Source organism: Abrus precatorius, unplaced genomic scaffold (genome assembly GCF_003935025.1).
Source record: "Abrus precatorius isolate BTA unplaced genomic scaffold, Abrus_2018 Scaffold11, whole genome shotgun sequence".
NCBI lineage: Eukaryota > Viridiplantae > Streptophyta > Magnoliopsida > Fabales > Fabaceae > Abrus > Abrus precatorius.
In genome coordinates this window covers 16062297-16080459 of record NW_020874303.1, presented here as the reverse complement: position 1 = coordinate 16080459, position 18163 = coordinate 16062297, and the positions used below count along the sequence as shown (strand labels likewise).

At 31.0% G+C, this 18163-nt stretch overlaps 1 protein-coding gene across 3 annotated transcripts; it reads left to right on the top strand.

The window, feature by feature from the left end:
* The first annotated feature begins 577 nt into the window (after positions 1-577).
* LOC113855112 (prohibitin-3, mitochondrial) lies at positions 578-2906 on the top strand. 3 transcript variants are annotated; one of them, XM_027486594.1, is made up of 2 exons: positions 578-1483; positions 2360-2906. In XM_027486594.1, exon 1 carries the CDS (start codon positions 639-641, stop codon positions 1476-1478), a length of 840 nt encoding a protein of 279 aa, XP_027342395.1. In that variant the 5' UTR covers positions 578-638; the 3' UTR covers positions 1479-1483; positions 2360-2906. The 3 variants fall into 3 exon arrangements, with proteins under 3 accessions (XP_027342395.1, XP_027342394.1, XP_027342397.1); XM_027486593.1 differs by having other exon boundaries at positions 578-1473; positions 2360-2671; XM_027486596.1 differs by lacking the exon at positions 2360-2906 and adding an exon at positions 1692-1892.
* The last annotated feature ends 15257 nt before the right edge of the window (positions 2907-18163 follow it).

Genomic DNA, 18163 nt, shown 5'->3' with positions numbered 1-18163 from the left:
TTCTTTATCATATCTTATTTTTATATAAGTTTCTACTCTATCATATTTAATTAATCAACTCTAAATTTCATAAAAAATACATTTAAGCTTTTCTCTTCAATTACAAAAAGAATGGGGGAAGTTCTCACCTAGCTTGAAACCTATTATTATTAGGTTTGGCTAGAATACATATATATATTGTAATAATAGAATCTTTTAAAAAGCAATGCTTATAACAGAAAAAGGAATATGAAAACATGCAAACTAAAGTTTATTGGACTGGTGTAATTTCATTGTCAAATTAAAAACTTTATTTGCAAGTTTCCTTGTACCAAAGTTAGTAATGGCCTCCAAGTGAAAGACGTTGCTACTATAAGCTCAGAAATTAAAAACACAATCTTAAATAAAAAATATATAATATAAAGAAATTGATACACATGTCTGAATCTTATTTCATAAACTAAAACTATTTTTACTCAGCTTTAAACTAAATAAACAAAAATTACAGCACCTCAATTCTAAAAAATATTGCCCCCTCCTCCAAGCCAAGGAACCCTTAACACCTTTTTAACCCAAAACCCCAAAGGGAACCAAAAACCCTGCATCTCATCATTTCCTTTCCTTCAACCCTAAACCCCAAATTCCCCACCGTCTACAAAATGGGTAGCAGCCAAGCCGCGGTGTCTTTCCTCACCAACCTTGCACGCGCCGCCTTCGGCCTAGGCGCCGCCGCCACAGTCCTCAACTCCTCCCTCTACACCGTAGACGGAGGCCAACGCGCCGTCCTCTTCGACCGTTTCCGCGGCATCCTTGACGAAACAGTCGGCGAAGGAACCCACTTCCTGATCCCATGGGTCCAAAAACCCTACATCTTCGACATTCGCACTCGCCCCCACACCTTCTCCTCCGTCTCCGGCACCAAAGACCTCCAAATGGTGAACCTCACCCTCCGCCTCCTCTCCCGCCCCGACACTCACAAACTCCCCGTCATCGTCCAAAATCTTGGTCTCGAATACGACGAAAAGGTTCTTCCCTCCATCGGCAACGAAGTCCTGAAAGCCGTCGTTGCTCAATTCAACGCCGATCAGCTCCTTACCGACCGTCCTCACGTCTCTGCCCTTGTCCGCGAGAGCCTCGTGCGCAGAGCCAAAGATTTCAACATTGTTCTCGATGATGTCGCCATCACTCACCTCTCTTATGGCGGCGAGTTCTCGCGCGCCGTGGAGCAGAAGCAGGTGGCGCAGCAGGAGGCGGAGAGGTCGAAGTTTGTTGTGATGAAGGCGGAGCAGGAGCGGCGCGCCGCTATTATCCGCGCCGAGGGAGAGAGCGACGCTGCGAAGCTGATTTCGGATGCTACTGCGTCGGCTGGGATGGGGCTGATTGAGCTGAGGAGGATCGAGGCGTCCAGGGAAGTGGCTGCCACGTTGGCGAAGTCGCCGAACGTCGCTTACTTGCCCGGTGGACAGAACTTGCTCATGGCTCTTAATGCCTCTCGTTGATCATGGTAATTCTTCCCTTTGTTTGTTGCGTTTAGGAACCTCTCAAATCAGTGCTTCAGTATTTTAAGGTTTGTTTAGTTTGAATAACGCTCCGTTTGGAAGAGCTTATTTCAATAAGCTACTTGTTTTCAGCATATCCCAATTAGTTTTATCGACAAATTTATTATGTAAGTCCATCGTTTACCGTAAATCGTTTTCTGTTTTTACTTTTAGGCCTATGCACCTACAACAAATCATTAGTGTTCATGCTTTAAAGTATCCATATAATGTCCTTAGGAGCTTTTAGCCTTTCAAAACCAAGCTGTGACAGCTAATTTGTCTGCACAAATAGACACACTGTTGCATACACACCCGCGCCTAGTCATTCCCAGACATCTGAACTCAATCTTGTGCCTGCTTTTACTGTTGACAATATCTCTTCATGTTTAGTTAAGCAACTGTCAGTGACTCAGTGAAGTTGATTCAAAACTTTTTTTTCTTCTGAAATAATACCCAGTTGATTATGAAATTTATCTGGGAAGCATTGGCTAACACTGTCCTCAGCTATATTAAGTTATTTTGGTTATAAGTAAAGGCATAAACTTCTTGCTGTGTGCCATTTCCACTTTAAATTATTGGCATTAAATAGCTGTTACTTTCCGAGGCTAATGTTTTCCCCTTCTGCCTCTCCTGATTAAAAAAAGAAAATAAACGGAACCATGAAAATTCAAAAGCTGTTGTTTCTAGATTTTGATGTACAACAGCACATGTTCCTTTAGCGCATCACCGTTCACCAGGATGCAATATGCTAAGGCGTTAAGGGCCTCTAATGTTCAGCTGTCATGACCCGAAAGTATTTTGCCATTGCCAAACCCACTAACACATTTTCTTCTTCATTTCAGGGCTCAATAACATAGTGTCACAGCATGCTTGGAGCATTGTCTTTAGGTTCTCCTTTGTTGGAAAGAAGTGTCGTGTTTCTTGCTTGTAGACTGAGTTCGTCTGAGCATAATTCATAATTGTTTTTGGAAAGAAAAAAGTTTGAAATGAATTTGGATCAATGTTTTTTCATGATAAATGGGTCTTTTTATATTTCTGTTTACACTACACAATATGACGGCTTGCAACTGCAAACATGATTGGTGAGTAAGTAGTCTAAACTTCAACTGTTTTCTCTCTTTATGCAACCACAAGGTTTATGGGCAGTTTGCTTCCAATATTCATCCTAGTAGCCATATTCCATTTTACATTTTATATGCTCTTTCTTCTTTTTGTTGCCCTGACTTGTTGAGATGTATAAATGTTAGTCAGGCTTAGACATTGTCATTTAGATTTTAGAAGCTAGCATTGCTTAACACTCTCCGTATCTTCTCATTTATTCTTTCCTCTTGCTTTAAAAACCTAAGCTTAGCAAGAACTATATGCTGGGATTAATACTGATCTTTAAACCTAACTTTTATGCACTAGAAATTAGCTCATAACATAATATGCAAAGCCTTCGCTCCATGACTTGAACAATTAAAAGACATAGTCAAGAAGCATGTTGCTAGTTTTTAATACCACCGTGTTTGGAGATGGTCGATGTGGCAAATCCTCCTACCCAATACCAAATGATGGACGACGATCGTTTATTTGTGTTACTGATTTTGTGATTGCTTTAAATCCTTTGGTATCTAAATTGACAGATTTTGGGTGATAAATCTGTAACCTATCGGAACCCGAATTAACCGTAGCTTTTAAAATTGGTGTCTGTTGGCCAGTTCGAAATTTTGGTTTACGTAGATTTAAAATTTTCCATAAATCACGAGGCTGAATCTGTCTAAATTCAAGTGCTCAACTCAGAACCAACACAGTTTGTACCGTTAGAATAAAAGTCTTCATTGGGATGCCAAGATTAAAAAATTCAATAGCACATTGAGAAATTAGTGAAGGCTAATTTATGGTAATTTCAAGGAATCCGTGAAAATGTTTAAATAAGAATCATGTTAACTTTTCGAAAAAATGTTACCATTAATTTAAGTAACTGAAAATTGTAATATATTATTAGAAAATGAAATATCTATTATGTTTTTATATGTTTTTGACGTATAATATAATTTTCCCCTCTTAATTACATGAAGTCACTCTTATAAATTGATATTAATTAAAACTATCTTAATCTTTCACTTGTGTTTTTATTGATAAAATATCCTCAATTCCTTATTCACCTGTCAAGTTTTGTATACTTGCCTACATGTATGTCAAGTATTCATATTAAATTTTTTATATTCTTCATTAACATACTATAACTCAAGATTTAATTAGAAATTGTAATATATCAAATAATGTATACATATTTCATTTATATTGATTTGAATGAAAAATGCCAAACAATTATTATGAAATATATAAATAACTTTTGAAAAATGATAACGAACAAGAATAACTACTTCTAAAGAATAAAATGTATTGTTGATAAAAAGTAAAATATATAAATGGTTTTTTAAGAAGTGAGATATTTCATTCTTTTTCAGCCAACAGGAAGAAGCTTCATTGAAAAGTATTTTTGTCACCCCCATCAGGTTAAAAGAAAAAGGTAAGTGGCACCATTACTTATCTACTTTTGGGCAACAGGAAGAAGCTACTTTGAAAAGTATTTCATGCTTATGACTTACTTATTTTCAAATAGTCTTAAGAAGTTTTACTTTCTAACTACGACATAAGCAATAAAAAGCCTAGATATATTTTTTTAAAATATATCTTTATAAAAATAATGTTAGAAACAAGTCGCATTAAGACAGCTTGCTGGAATGATATTATAAAATGGGCATTTCATATTTACAATTTTGCTTTTCTAATTCCAATTCTTGCCATTTTTTTTTTTTTAATAATATATGACGCTTAATAAAAAAGGAAAACTAAAAATCCAAATGCCAAGAGCTAGAAATCTAAACTCAAATGGGAGTACAATGAAAGGAAGCCAAGTCTAGAATAGTATATGGCACGAAATCCTCAAGGCCTATTCTAGTGACTTATGGCCACATTGATTTGCCTCCCTATACAACCGTGGACAAATTTTACACATTGAATTGACTTTAGAGTATTCCTAATATAGTTAATCAAACGAAAAGAGGACGAAAACTATCTTGAATATTCATAATAAAGAGAATGGATCCTAAGAGTTATTCTCAATCTAAATATTACAAATACCTTATGAATAACCAATTCAAGTTCAAAATAAATACTTTATAGTTTAGTCTCCAAAGAAAGATAAAGATCTAATTTACTCATAATACTAGTAATAAATTAGTCTTGATCATCACGAACCAATTTTCCACAAGCCGGAGTTTTAGTGGCTGAGGAAGAGGAATCATCCACATTCAACTTGAGTTAACCAAGAAACCATTTGACGTGTAACACGTCTCTAGAGAAAACCTTAGAGTTACTCCTGAAACATGATCCAAAATACTCAAGCATATAAAAGAATAATTTGAATAAGAAATTAAGCCAAATAGAAAACTATTGAAAACTGAAAATAAAATTATATCTTTCCATAAGTACCAAATAAGAATATTAAATAGTCTATTCTAGAAAATTATTTTAATATTGGTCCTGTAGATTATAAGACAAATAATCCAAAAAGTTAAAACTAAAAAAAAGAATTTATTAGTCAGGCAAAATAAAATGGTCATCCTAAATATTATTAACATAAAAACAATATCTCACAACATAACAATTTCAAATAGCATCATCATACTTGGTGTTTACCCTCTTCTCATTTTTCGATAATTATGTTTTATTTAATATTAAGTAGCATTATAGTGAATTTAAAAGGGAGTATAGAGTATTTTTGTAAGGACTTTGGTGCAGGAGATCTCGCTTAGGCGAGGATCTCGCTTAGGCGAGGTAAATCTCACCCAAGCAAGATTAAGCGTGCAAGAATACAAAGTTGCAGAGCTATCGCGCTTAAGCGAGATGATTCTCGCTCAAGCGAGATGATTCTCGCTCAAGCGAGATGAGATAAATTCAGCCCAACTGTCACCTCGCCCAGGCGAGAGTGATTTCGCTCAGACGAGATATGGATCTCACTCAGGCGATATGAGTCGCTCAGGCAAGGACCCACAGGAAAAGTAGCATTCTCTCTGGACACCATCTCGCTCAAGCGAGCATATTAGAAAATAGTGGGCGAGACCACTGTTTGCATATCTCGCTCAGGCGACAGAGCCGTCGCTCAAGCGAGATTTCGTTGCTTAAGCGAGCTATTCCTCGCTTAAGCAAGAACACGCATGGTTGAGGGGTATTTAAGAGATTTCTCGCATGAGAAATTCATTCTATTTCAAACTCACGTTCCTCTCTCAAGTTTTCTCTGAACTCTTTTTTTTTTTTTTTTTTACCTAGATTAAAGCTATAGAAACTCCGATTTCTTTTCAAAGTCAAACTTGGACGTTGAAGTTAAGCGACTCCAAGTAAGTTTCTTCGGATTAAACTTGAGTTTCTCCGATCATTTTTCATGTTTTTGTTCTTATGGATATCTCTTGATTCTCAGGATAACTTCTATCCGTGAACTTTGATCCTTTTTAATATCTCTCCGTGAGGTCATCTTCGAGGTAAAGAGAACTCTATTTTATCATTATATTACAATATTTATTTTATGCTCATAGAGCACTGTTATGTGAATATGGTATGAGAATAGATTGTTGAGATATCTTTTATATGAATAATGGATAAAAAAATGTTTGTTTGATGAGTTGGACTGTTTGGTTGTTTAGACTAAGTGCTTGGTACATGTTCATATATATTATGTGATAATTATTTAATGTGAAATATTATAAAATTTGCTGAATGATTATTATGAGAATTTATGTGAAATATGTTTAGGTAAAATGATATTGATAAAAAAAGAGTTAACAGTTATGATTGTAACAATAAGTGTATGAGTGAAATGGAATTAGTATGGAAGTACTTCACTAAGCACGATCTTATGAATGAGAAGGAGAATAACTTTGGGAATGACCTAAGACTCAGACATGGATTGTATCTAGTGTCAATAGTTACAGAGATACACTGGGGTATAGAGTCTGGAGACGATAAAAATCTGGGAGAAATGTAGGGTAATGAGCGACATTCGCGTATGTGTACACACTTTTTCTGAGAGCGAATGCGTCACATAGCCTCACACTTGTTTCCTAACTAGGCTCCTGACTATGCCTTTGCTAAGGGACTCGATTATTATACATGTATTTGTGTGCATGAGCTAACCAACAACTATTTACCTAGTTAAGTAAGACATCGAGAAGTGCTGGAGGCATTGATATATGTGATCACAGTGCATTAGAAGTGCATGTTGGAATAAGAGAAAGGAAAATGGATAATAAATTGTTAAATGTTATGTGTGATGTGGATATGTGTGTAATATAAATTTATGAAATTGAATGTGTTGTATTTATATTAAAATTATGATTTTATGCTAAATATTTGTAAAGGATAGAATAAATGCTCATCCTTACTAAAATTTTCAGAAAATCAGAATGACAGAGCCTTAGGAAAGAATTAGACTAATAGATAGATCTGTACATTTTAGGTTAAATTATGTATTTAATGAATATCAAAGAGTATGTTATTTTAAATTTGTTGTTCTTGTAGAAGATGAACCTAGGATTTTTGTTATGATAGAGATGAATTTCTCTTGTAGTATCCCTTTTGACTTTCCTAAGAGTAGAATACACCAGACTTTGTGTGTATATATGTATAGAGGTACGGTTAGAACTCCGGCAGCCCTCACCTATCTTTTCATCTATTATGACCATGACTATCTAGGAAGACTGTTCAGATGGACATTTGAGCGTGTCACTGGCCAGAGCTGATTTAGGCAATCACTACCTGGGATCAGACGAGGATTTGGATTCAGAAGATTTACCTGAGATAGAAGCTAGCATGAGGTTGATGACTAGTACTGATCTTTAGTGTTGGGCTATGTTGGGACTGCTCTGAGACTTGTATTTATTTTGGTGATGTAAATATTATTTTAAGTCCCATATATTTTAACAAATAATTTATAAATTATTATACCTGATCTATAGAGTGCACGTTTAGTTTCTTAACTTATGAATTTTGATTATATTCAATATAACATTTAAAATTATTGTCGTACCAATTTGATTAATAAGAATGGAAATAGTTATACAAATTTTATATTTTATATCAATTTATAAAGTATATAATATACATTATACGAAATTTTGAGATAAAGATGTTACAATTTGATATCAGAGCAGTTCATCCAAACCAGCTTGGGGTATGGGATTAGTTCATCGAGGTTATGTTTGGAAACAAAAACTCTTTTCATCTCTTTTCCCTTGAGATTCCTTTAGTTTGTTTTTTCTTTTCAAATGAACATAGTTTTCTTTATATTTGTTTTCTTTGTCTATTTTTTTATGTGTAGGTTAATCCAAAGTTAAGGTTATAGCAGAGCTTGTGCATACTTTATGTGATCTTTTTTGTTTAATTACAATATTAACTTTTTTAAATATTAGTTTTTGCTTTAGTGTATGTATATTTCTATATTAGGATTTGACCATTCTTAATATCTCATAGTTGATTGCATAATAGACAATCATACTATATGTAGTTAATTGATCTATAAGATAAAACGAGATAGAAAATTAAGTGGACCACACTTAGTTTTTATCTTTCAATTGGTTATTGAATTAATAGGCTCATAGGTTGTTTATGATTTCTGTCTCTTTCTACTTTGCATGACCATTGAGGGTAATAACTTGAGGAAAAGAATACTGACATTACATGACCATTGAGTGTTAATAACCTATACTATGAGTGATAGATGATCATAGAAAAATTGAGATTGGGGTTAAACTAAATATGAACATAAATGGGTGTAAAGGTAAAATCATATGCTCCACGTTCATATCGAATAGTTTTATTGTCAAAAGTTATATTGTGTTTTTTACTTTTTTAATTACTCTATTTAGTCTAAATCTTTCATTAATTTCTCTTATTTTATTACGCATTATTTTAGTTCAAGTAATTAAATTACGATATTCTCAGTAGTTAGAAATAATGTATGTGAGATGATATTCTAGAAACTTTGAAAAATTCTTTTGTTACTTTTTAATTAATACTAAATAATATCAGGATTTCAATTAAATGATAAGCAATTTTAATAGAAAATACACCAATTTTAAAAAATTCCAAAAGAGAGTTTTGCCTACTAGAATTAGAAAGAGGATTAAACTAAGCAATAATATTATAAATTTTCCTAAAAGGCACATTACTTAATTTATCCTATTTCCAGCCATTATTGGATGTTAAAAGAACCTAAGCATATCTTTATCCTTATCAAGAACAGGTTGGGCAATAAGATTATAAAGATTATTAAAGTAAGAATCCAATTATCAACTTAAAACTTTATAGTTAGTCCACTCCAATGGACCAGTTCAATCTTAGAAGAAAAGTAGGCCAAACATAAACTAGACCTTTTAAAGATGAGATATTTGCTGAGATTTACCAACTATAAGATTCTAGCTAAATTTGAACTTATATTTAGTTTTAAGGACTTGGACCTACAAATCATTCTAAGAGGTAATAAGCCTCAAACTCAATTTCATCACATATGATAAATTACGACTATGGAGATATTTAAACCTTAATCCTCTTTTTGATTTAGGTTTACAAATTTTTTGTCAACTTATAAGATGACATTTCTTAGTTTCAATAGATCTCCCACTAAATTGCTTACAAATTTTCTTAATTTGATTACAAATAAAAAATGAGATATGTTTATAATACAAGATTGAGTAAGAGTAAGAGTAACTTACTAGCTAAGGATAATGAATTCCTTTTTCAAACATACTTTTTTTCCCTTGATCTTATTAATAAAAAAAAGAAATTATGCATAGAAGAATTATAGTGCTTATCAAGTATCTCAAGATAGTCACTAAATGCTAAGAAGATTTTACACTTAAGGAGTCACAAATAGAATTAATAAGGAACATCTATATTTTTAGAAAAAGAGCAAGAGAATTAGGGGAGCTTCTTTTTTATTAGTCAATTTGTTTTTGTATTTGTTGTTTTTCTTAAAGGAGAAATGTATTTCAAACTAACTTCAATTTTATTAAAAAATAATTTTTTTTCTTATTAAAGATATTATCAAATGTATGCCTATTTTAGTCACATATATTATATTTAAATCTGATTATGTTCTTTCTCCAAGTACTATAACTCAACCAACAATTTCTAACTTGATTATGAAAATTGCTATGTGTAATAAAAGGGTAAGAAATTTGAAAGGTTTATCATACCTATTGGAATTAGCTCTATTGCTAATTTTAAGTCATAAAGCATCATGATTTAGATTTCAAAATAGGGATATGAATTACAATACTATTTTGGAATGAAAGTCTCAATATGTAACATCTTTCTCTTTTTTAAATAATAGATAAAACAAAGAAACATTTGTCCGTTGATCAAAATAAAGATAATCAACAGAAGTTTTAAATAATTTTCATTTTTCAATTTATTCTTTCAACTCTTTGAAAAGTTTTTTTAAATCCAGTTACGAGGTCTAAATATTTAGTATGAATCATAGTTCTAATATTTTAAGAATATTTTTGATTTTCTATATTCCGTACTCCAGATACTAGAATAAATATCTGACGGGGTAAAACCATCTCTATCAAGAGGACAGATCCATTTTTTTTATGTTCTATACTATCAATAAGATCCATTATAACAAGTCACACACTCATATTCCAGAAATACAGAAACAAAGAAGTTTCACGATCAAACTACCAAATCAAAATGAAATAGGCTAACGATAAAAAACCTAAATGCTTAACCTTAGTTTTCTATTGAAAAGCTAGTTACTTGATTTTTGTGAATCTAATTCATAGAAATTCCGTCCAGTAAAATGGACGAATTATAAATCTCCAAAATAATAGATAGAAATATCACAAATAGAGCCATTGTAACACCCATCAAAGGAGTAGTTCCCCTCCCCGGAGCTACTTTACCATATTATGAATTTAATGGTTTTAATAAATCTCCTACAATAGTTCGTCTTGGACTAGACTTAGAATTACCCTCAACAGTTTGTATAGCCATAAATCCTATTTTATATTGATTGAGATCTGTTGACTTTGTGTACCATTCCGCTGTAAATATAGGATCTATATCCTATAGATCCATTGTGGTCTTGAAATTTTGGAATTCTAATAATTTTTAGAATTATAATGGAAACAGCAACCCTAGTTACCATCTCTATATCTGGTTTACTTGTAAGTTTTACTGGGTATGCCTTATATACTGCTTTTGGGCAACCCTCTCAACAACTAAGAGATCATTTTAGTCACTTATATTATATTTAAATTTAATTATGTTCTTTCTCCAAGTACTATAACTCAACCAATAATTTCTAACTTGATAATGAGAATTGCTGTGTAATAAAAGGGTAAGAAATTTGAAAGGTTTATCATACCTATTAGAATTAGCTCTATTGCTAATTTTAAGTCATAAAGCATCATGATTTAGATTTCAAAATAGGAATATGAATTACAATACTATTTTGGAATGAAAGTCTCAAGATGTAACATCTTTCTCTTCTTTAAATAATTATCTTTAAATAATTATATTATTAAAAATATAAATAAGAAATTTTGTAAGAAATAGTACAGGTTTGAATAAATGAAACAATATGAAAATGCAAATTAATAAAATATTATAAATTTACAAAATCTCTCAATAAAACATTTCACTGTCAATGAATAAAAATACATAAATATTTATACATCTATTATATTAAATCAATTATATCTGAACAGTTTCTTTCCCACAATTCTTGACGAGTATGACCCTAGAATGGATCATCTATCTCCATTTCTATTCTTTCATTACCTGAAAAATATCTTTCATTTCTATTCTAGAGTGAGTATTTTCCATTTCATTAAATTTCTTTTAATATAAATTATTTTAAAAATAACTAAAGTTATTGCCTAATATCCTAATCTAATTCATTATCCATAGTGCACATACAATAAGGCAATAATCAATCAAAGCATATACAACAATTCATTCATTATACATACATTTATATGTTGACATGTATGTTATTATACACATATCATATCACAATACATGTGTCCCAGTAACACCTGTCGATATACTACAACACAAATATTATAACAACATAAATCGATCGGTTATGATACATATATTATAATCATACAAATTCTATACCATTTCATATCTATTACACTTTCATAATAGTTGTCTCTGGGATCCCTTGAGGACTTCATAGCATAGATAGCTTCTGGTTGACCACAACATCATGAATACACGTTTGCTGCCTCGGCCCCTTTTAACAAAGGTATATTCAGGAGCTTCGTCAGGAAATGAGGGTGTGGCCTGTAAATGTCTATTTTTCAATAAATTATTGTGTATCTTTTTATCGTTAGCATTCACCATCCTCATTTTTTCAAGATTTCTCAAATCTTCTCCTGACTCTATACTTCCAGTGTATCGCTGTACTGTCTATACTTATTCTCTTTATCTTTCTCATGATTTCTCATTTCCATATTCTTGTTATTAATCATCATGTTATAATACGTGAGTTACAATTGATATAATTTCGTGGATCACAATATAAATTATAATACACCCTTCAGTGTGTTATAATATATATTGTAATCACCCTTTTCATGTCATTCTGACTCACGCATCATAATCATGCATCTCTTTCATACATCATATACTTTCATAATCAATCAATACTTCATTTATTCATGTGAATTTACTCAATTGAATACATTTCAACTATCAAATCCTATCTATAATTATTGTATCATGTCAGTCCAACAGAGAAAGTTATCATATAACATCACACCATACAAGCCGTTCAATATATCAATCTAGCAGAGAAATTATCACAATTCTCACAGCATACAATCAAACAATATGCCGAAGGTCGGACTCCTTCGGACTCAGTCCAACTTGTACAATCTCAATATGGTCTTCTATCCAAAAGTTCACAATTTTATGTCTTTTATTAATTAACCCATATACATTCTAAGTAACTTAGCCTTAAAACTCCTTAATGTTGTTCTAACTCATAGCTTTCTCTAAGAATCTGATTTTATTAATTTCAAATAAATTCAAAACCTTTCTTTATACCAAAAATATGCCTTAAAAATTTGTAGAACTTTACTAAAGTAAGTTACCCAGATTTCTCATAGAATCACTATATATATATATATATATATATATATATATATATATAACATTAAAGCAAGCTAAGGAATACTCTCCTTGCCTAGTAACAGTTCCTCAAACTAGTTTTCTGAGAGATCTGTAGAGAGATTCCACAGTATCTACGGAGATATCCTCTGAAAGATGAAGTTTCCTAAGTATTTCCAGATAGATATCTTAGCACGAGAAGGAAACCGAAGAAAAGAAATAAAATAAAGATCTGAGATCTGATAAACTTACTTAGATCCAAATGAAATCGATGTTAGAGCTTAGATCTGGAAGAGCTTTAAAGTCCTAGAGAGTTCTCTTTAGAGAGAGGAAGGAGAGAAGATAGAGAAAATGAAGAGAGAAGGTCGTTTGGTGAGAAATGAATGTTTTCGAGGCTGAGGTCCCTTAAATATCCTTCTAAACTCACGCGATCTCGCTTGAGTGATACGATTCTCACTTGAGCGAGATTGAGTCCAGAGAGCACCTATCTTCCCTACAACTCCTCGCCTAAGCGATCTCTATCTCGTTTGGATGAACTGTTCCTAGCCTGAGCAAGATTCCTTTCTCGCCTGGGCGAGAGGACAATTGGGACAATGTTATCTCATTCTCGCTTGAGCGAGGGGTTCTAGAACATTCTATTTTAGGAAATCCTACGTCACTTGAGCGAGATATCCTTTATTCAAATTCCTATTTTTTTTGTATCCAAGAGTAATAAAATTGAGGGTGTTACACAAGAGCTCATCATAGGGCTCATTGGCTACAACCCTATTAAGCCATTCCCTAAGATTATCCCTATGCTAGGTGAAAGGATTTCCTTTTAACCCCAAGTCTTATAGGCTACATTGATCTAAATAATCAACAAATTTTCTAATGAAATTCTAGTTAATAGGACCACCTCCTTCACTTTTTTCAGCCTTATAAAAGACTTAGTTAAAGTCCCTAGCCACACACGCCATGGATTATATATACAAATATTGAACTTAATAAACTCTTTCTAACATTTAATTTTAGAACAATCTTAAGAACCAACATATATTGAAGGCAGAATCCAGTCCTCTTAACCAAACTTAGTGATTTTCAAATGAAAAACAAATTTAGTTTTCAAAAGACGAGACTTTATTTTTATTAGAAAACTAAAGACATCAAATCTTGCTTGAAAACCCTATTGCATCTACTTTCTTAGCCGCGTTGAAATTGACTTTCTTAATTGTTCTATCAATTTTCCCTCATTGATCCTAAGTTCATAAAGAGCAATGAAATCAAGATTGTACACAATGTGCAAATCATTAACTAACTTAAAAAAAAGATTTACTCCCTACACTCCTACAATTCTAGAAGAAACAATTTATAAGAGAATGAACAAGATTATACAATGAGAAAATCATTAACCTAAAAAAAGATTTATTCCCTACACCCCCCCTACAATTTTAGAAGAAACAATTCATAAGAAAAGTAACAAGAAAAGATTTACTTCTTGCCTGAGTTAATATCCAATATACATATTAAGGTTAACATTTGGTGGTCTATCAATTGGTTTATTTATTACACTAGATTGGGTCTCTCATTCATTACCAAAATTCATTCCCAACAATTCTTGAATAGAGGCTTTTTCGCTTAGCAAATTACTTAGATCATGATGTATTATATTCATAAGGAAAATTAGTTCCTCATCCTTTTTCCTATCTACTATATGACCTTCCCTCTTAGGATTTAAAGTATGCATGATATTAAACTAGGAAGAGTCCCTTTTATCCTTATCAGTTCCATTAGCTATAACCTTAAGGATAGTTTCAGGTGCATTCTTAGTTTGATTTCCATTTCTCAACACTACAAAATTTCTTCCCACAAACTTAGACACAACAAAAGACTTTGATTGAAAGCTTCCTCATTCTCTCCCTTCTGAAACTCTAAAATATTTTGAGTTAAGACCATTTTCTTACAACTACTCACATTCAAATTTACAAAGAATATCAAACGCTTGCTGGTCAAATATAGAGGATGTCCCTTCTTGATTTATCTCATCCCCTTGAAGGAGCTCCCTATGACAAGGTCCCACCCTTCATTTCTATAGGTAATTTATTAGACTTGGACATAAAATCTTTATTTGCCGCACTATTATTATTCATTTCAATACCATTTTCCTTTTCTATGACCATGTTTTCTACAAGAAAAACAAATCAGATGTAAGTTTTCATATTCAACTTTAAATTCCTTGTAAATTTTCCTCTAAATACTAAGGAGGTGTGGAGGTCAATTTTTAGCATTGAACCCAAATAGACCCCTACCTACCACAAGAAATTTTCATTATAAAGTTCTAAAGGAATATTAGAAATGTGCACCTGGGCAAAAAAATTTTAATGTTTTGGTCTCTAGGTTTAAGCAAATGTATCTTTGAACTAAAAGATAATGATCAATAGCCAATGGTCCTCTAAAAGGGCATATATATAATTTTTCATATTATCAAATTTAACAAAAAAATTAAGTTATTATTCAAATGCAAAAATTTTAAAGACTTATCTTTTCTCCAAATATTATTGAATTTCTTATTCATAGAGTTAAATCTAACAAATTTCCCTTAAAGCTTAAGAATTAGGGTAGACTTCCATGGATAATAATATATTTTATAATATTCTAAGGTGAATTTTAACTTAGGACACACTGAACATTTCATTAATATCGAACTTATCATTTTCAATCGGAATATTAAACTCTTACAAGAACGATTTAACATTTCTTTATGCTCTAATATAAGATATAAGTCTTGCTAAGCTAAAACCTTATCTTTATACAAAAAGTAACATATTTATCAAGGTTAGAAAGCACTTGAATTTTGCATTGTTCTTCAACAAGATCATTTGCTAGGTTGATATTAAGCTCTCTGTCAACAAATCAAAGCTCATCTTTACCTTCTTCATACTTTGTCTCATCAAGTCCTCTTCTTTTGTTGAGATCTTTTCCATATTAATTCTTTCCAATCTATTGTGCCACAACTTGAAATGCCTGATTTTGAGATAGAAACCCACAGAGCTAACTCAAGAGTCACTAAAGGCACAATGATACAAAAATGACAATAAAATCCCAGAAGCAAGAAATTCCTAACATAAGCTTAAACTCTCCTTTTAACTCTGATTCTTACCATTTCTAATTATAATTTTTGCTATCATGAATATATTTTTTAGATAAATATTAACCAATATTCTAAAAAATATTGATTAAACAATTATTGTAAATATTGTTAATATATTTCTTTTACTAATTTTTAATATATTTACCATAATTTTTTATATATTATTTTTAATTTTAAAATAAATATTCTTAAAATACCGATTAGCAATTTTTTTAAAAAGTTATAGAAAAAAATAATTATATGATAATATGCATTGTAATTCTTCTCCTCTAACATCTCTCCCTAATACACGTCTTTCAATCCAAACTTCTTTCTTAATTCATTTTAAAATAATAATAATTGAAAATAATATACTAATAAATTTATTTGAAATTATACCCTCTTTTAAAATTATTCTTTACTTTTTTTTTTTGTTGGATTTAGTCCTACAAATTTTTTTGAAAAATAGTTCTTACTGTTAATTGGGAGTGATTTAGTAATAACTAAGCAAATGGTAATCCATGTCATACCTGCCACGTTGAATGCTAGCTTCAAACGTAAAAAAACTTAAATAAGTAATTAGTGCCTAAAACATATATCTTTTTGAAACTAGTCCCTATTAAATTTTTGTTTTAATTTTATCTCATAAAATTAATATTTTGAAAATAAACCTTACTATTATCTTTTGAATCGATATTCTTGATTTAGTTAGCATCTTCCACCTCATTTTTCTCTTAGAAATACTTGACAGATTAGTATTGTCTGCAAAATATTATTTTGAGAGAATTTCCAAAATGGTTAAAAGAAGTTGTATTGTATGAAATAAAAAGACTTACTTTATTGTGTTCCTTTGAAGTCATATTTCTATTTTTTTTTATCAATTAAAATAATGTATAAATTCTCAGTTATGTGTGAGGTAATAAGGCTTACTGTAATCATAATCAATTTTATTCGGAAAAACAAGAATATAAATTCTTTTCCCATAACAATAAAAGTAGAAGAACTAGCAAATCTTGAAACATTGCATGTTGATTTATTCCAAGTAGTGAAATACTTTAGTCTTAAATGTAATAGAAAATTATCTCATTTAAAATTTTATAAGATTAAAAATAAATCAATAGTGAACTAATTCTAAAAAATTATATTTTTATATGATTAAAACAAAAATAAAAATTTAATAAAGACTAATTTCAAAAAAGTATATATTTTAAAGATTAATTACTTATTTAAGCTTTGACTCGTTTGAATCTAGCATATCTCATAACAAATATGAGGTGAATCATTGCTTGTTTGATTATCACTTTATTAGATTTATTTCATTACGCAATTTCTATCTTTGATTTCTTTTTAATGAAATAACTTTTTTCATTGACCTTTAATTACATGGTTCTTATACAATATCCAATTTCTCCTACAATCAATGGTCTAAAAACACTAACCTGAATATATTATATTTTGATGTGATCTCCTTTTAATGTTCTTGAGCTCTTGGTATTTTCTCTAACTCTTCCTCTTTTAACTTCCCTCTTATGATTGAGAGAAAATGCTCCTATCTAATTACCATAAGACCATGAAAAAGAAAAAGAGACTGTAACTCCTCTTTTGGTAATCACTTTTTTATTTTTTTGAAGGGAGAAATGAAAGTTTTTTTAAAATTATGTTTACAATTATATCTCTAATGACTTTATATTTGGTATTTAATAATCATCACATTAAATCTTTAATTAGATTTATGCTATAAGTTACATAGGCCATTATATAGATTATTAAAATAATCCAACAATCTCCCACTTAATTTATGTGATGACTTGAAAGTTGAACAAACTGTAAATGCGCATATCATTGAAATTATCAAGTCATCATCTTTCATTGATTTGAATTGATTAGATCATTGCGATTACAAGTCATTCAACGACATGATTCTTTCCAAGTATCACAAAACTAATTCAAATCAAAATAATTTTAACTAGTTATACTACAAACTGTAACTTTGATGTTGTATTCAACACTTAACTTATTATATAAACCATACATGTACGTAACACAATTCAAATAACAAGTAAGTAAGCAGAAACAACACTTTTATTGAATTCTCAAAATGTCTATAATAATATGAGCAAAATAATCCGTACATATATCGTGAATCACACAATCATGTTAACAAGGACTTGTTTATAATGCTCATTCTTCAAACATGGCCCAAAAAATATTTTAGGGAGCAATCTCTTAGTTAGCGGATCTGCTATCATTAGATCAGTACCAATATGTTTAATAGATACTCTCTATTTTCACACTTCTTGTTTTAGTGTTAGGTACTATAAGTTCATGTACTTTTCTCCTTTTGAGTACTTATCATTCTTAGTGAAAAAGATAG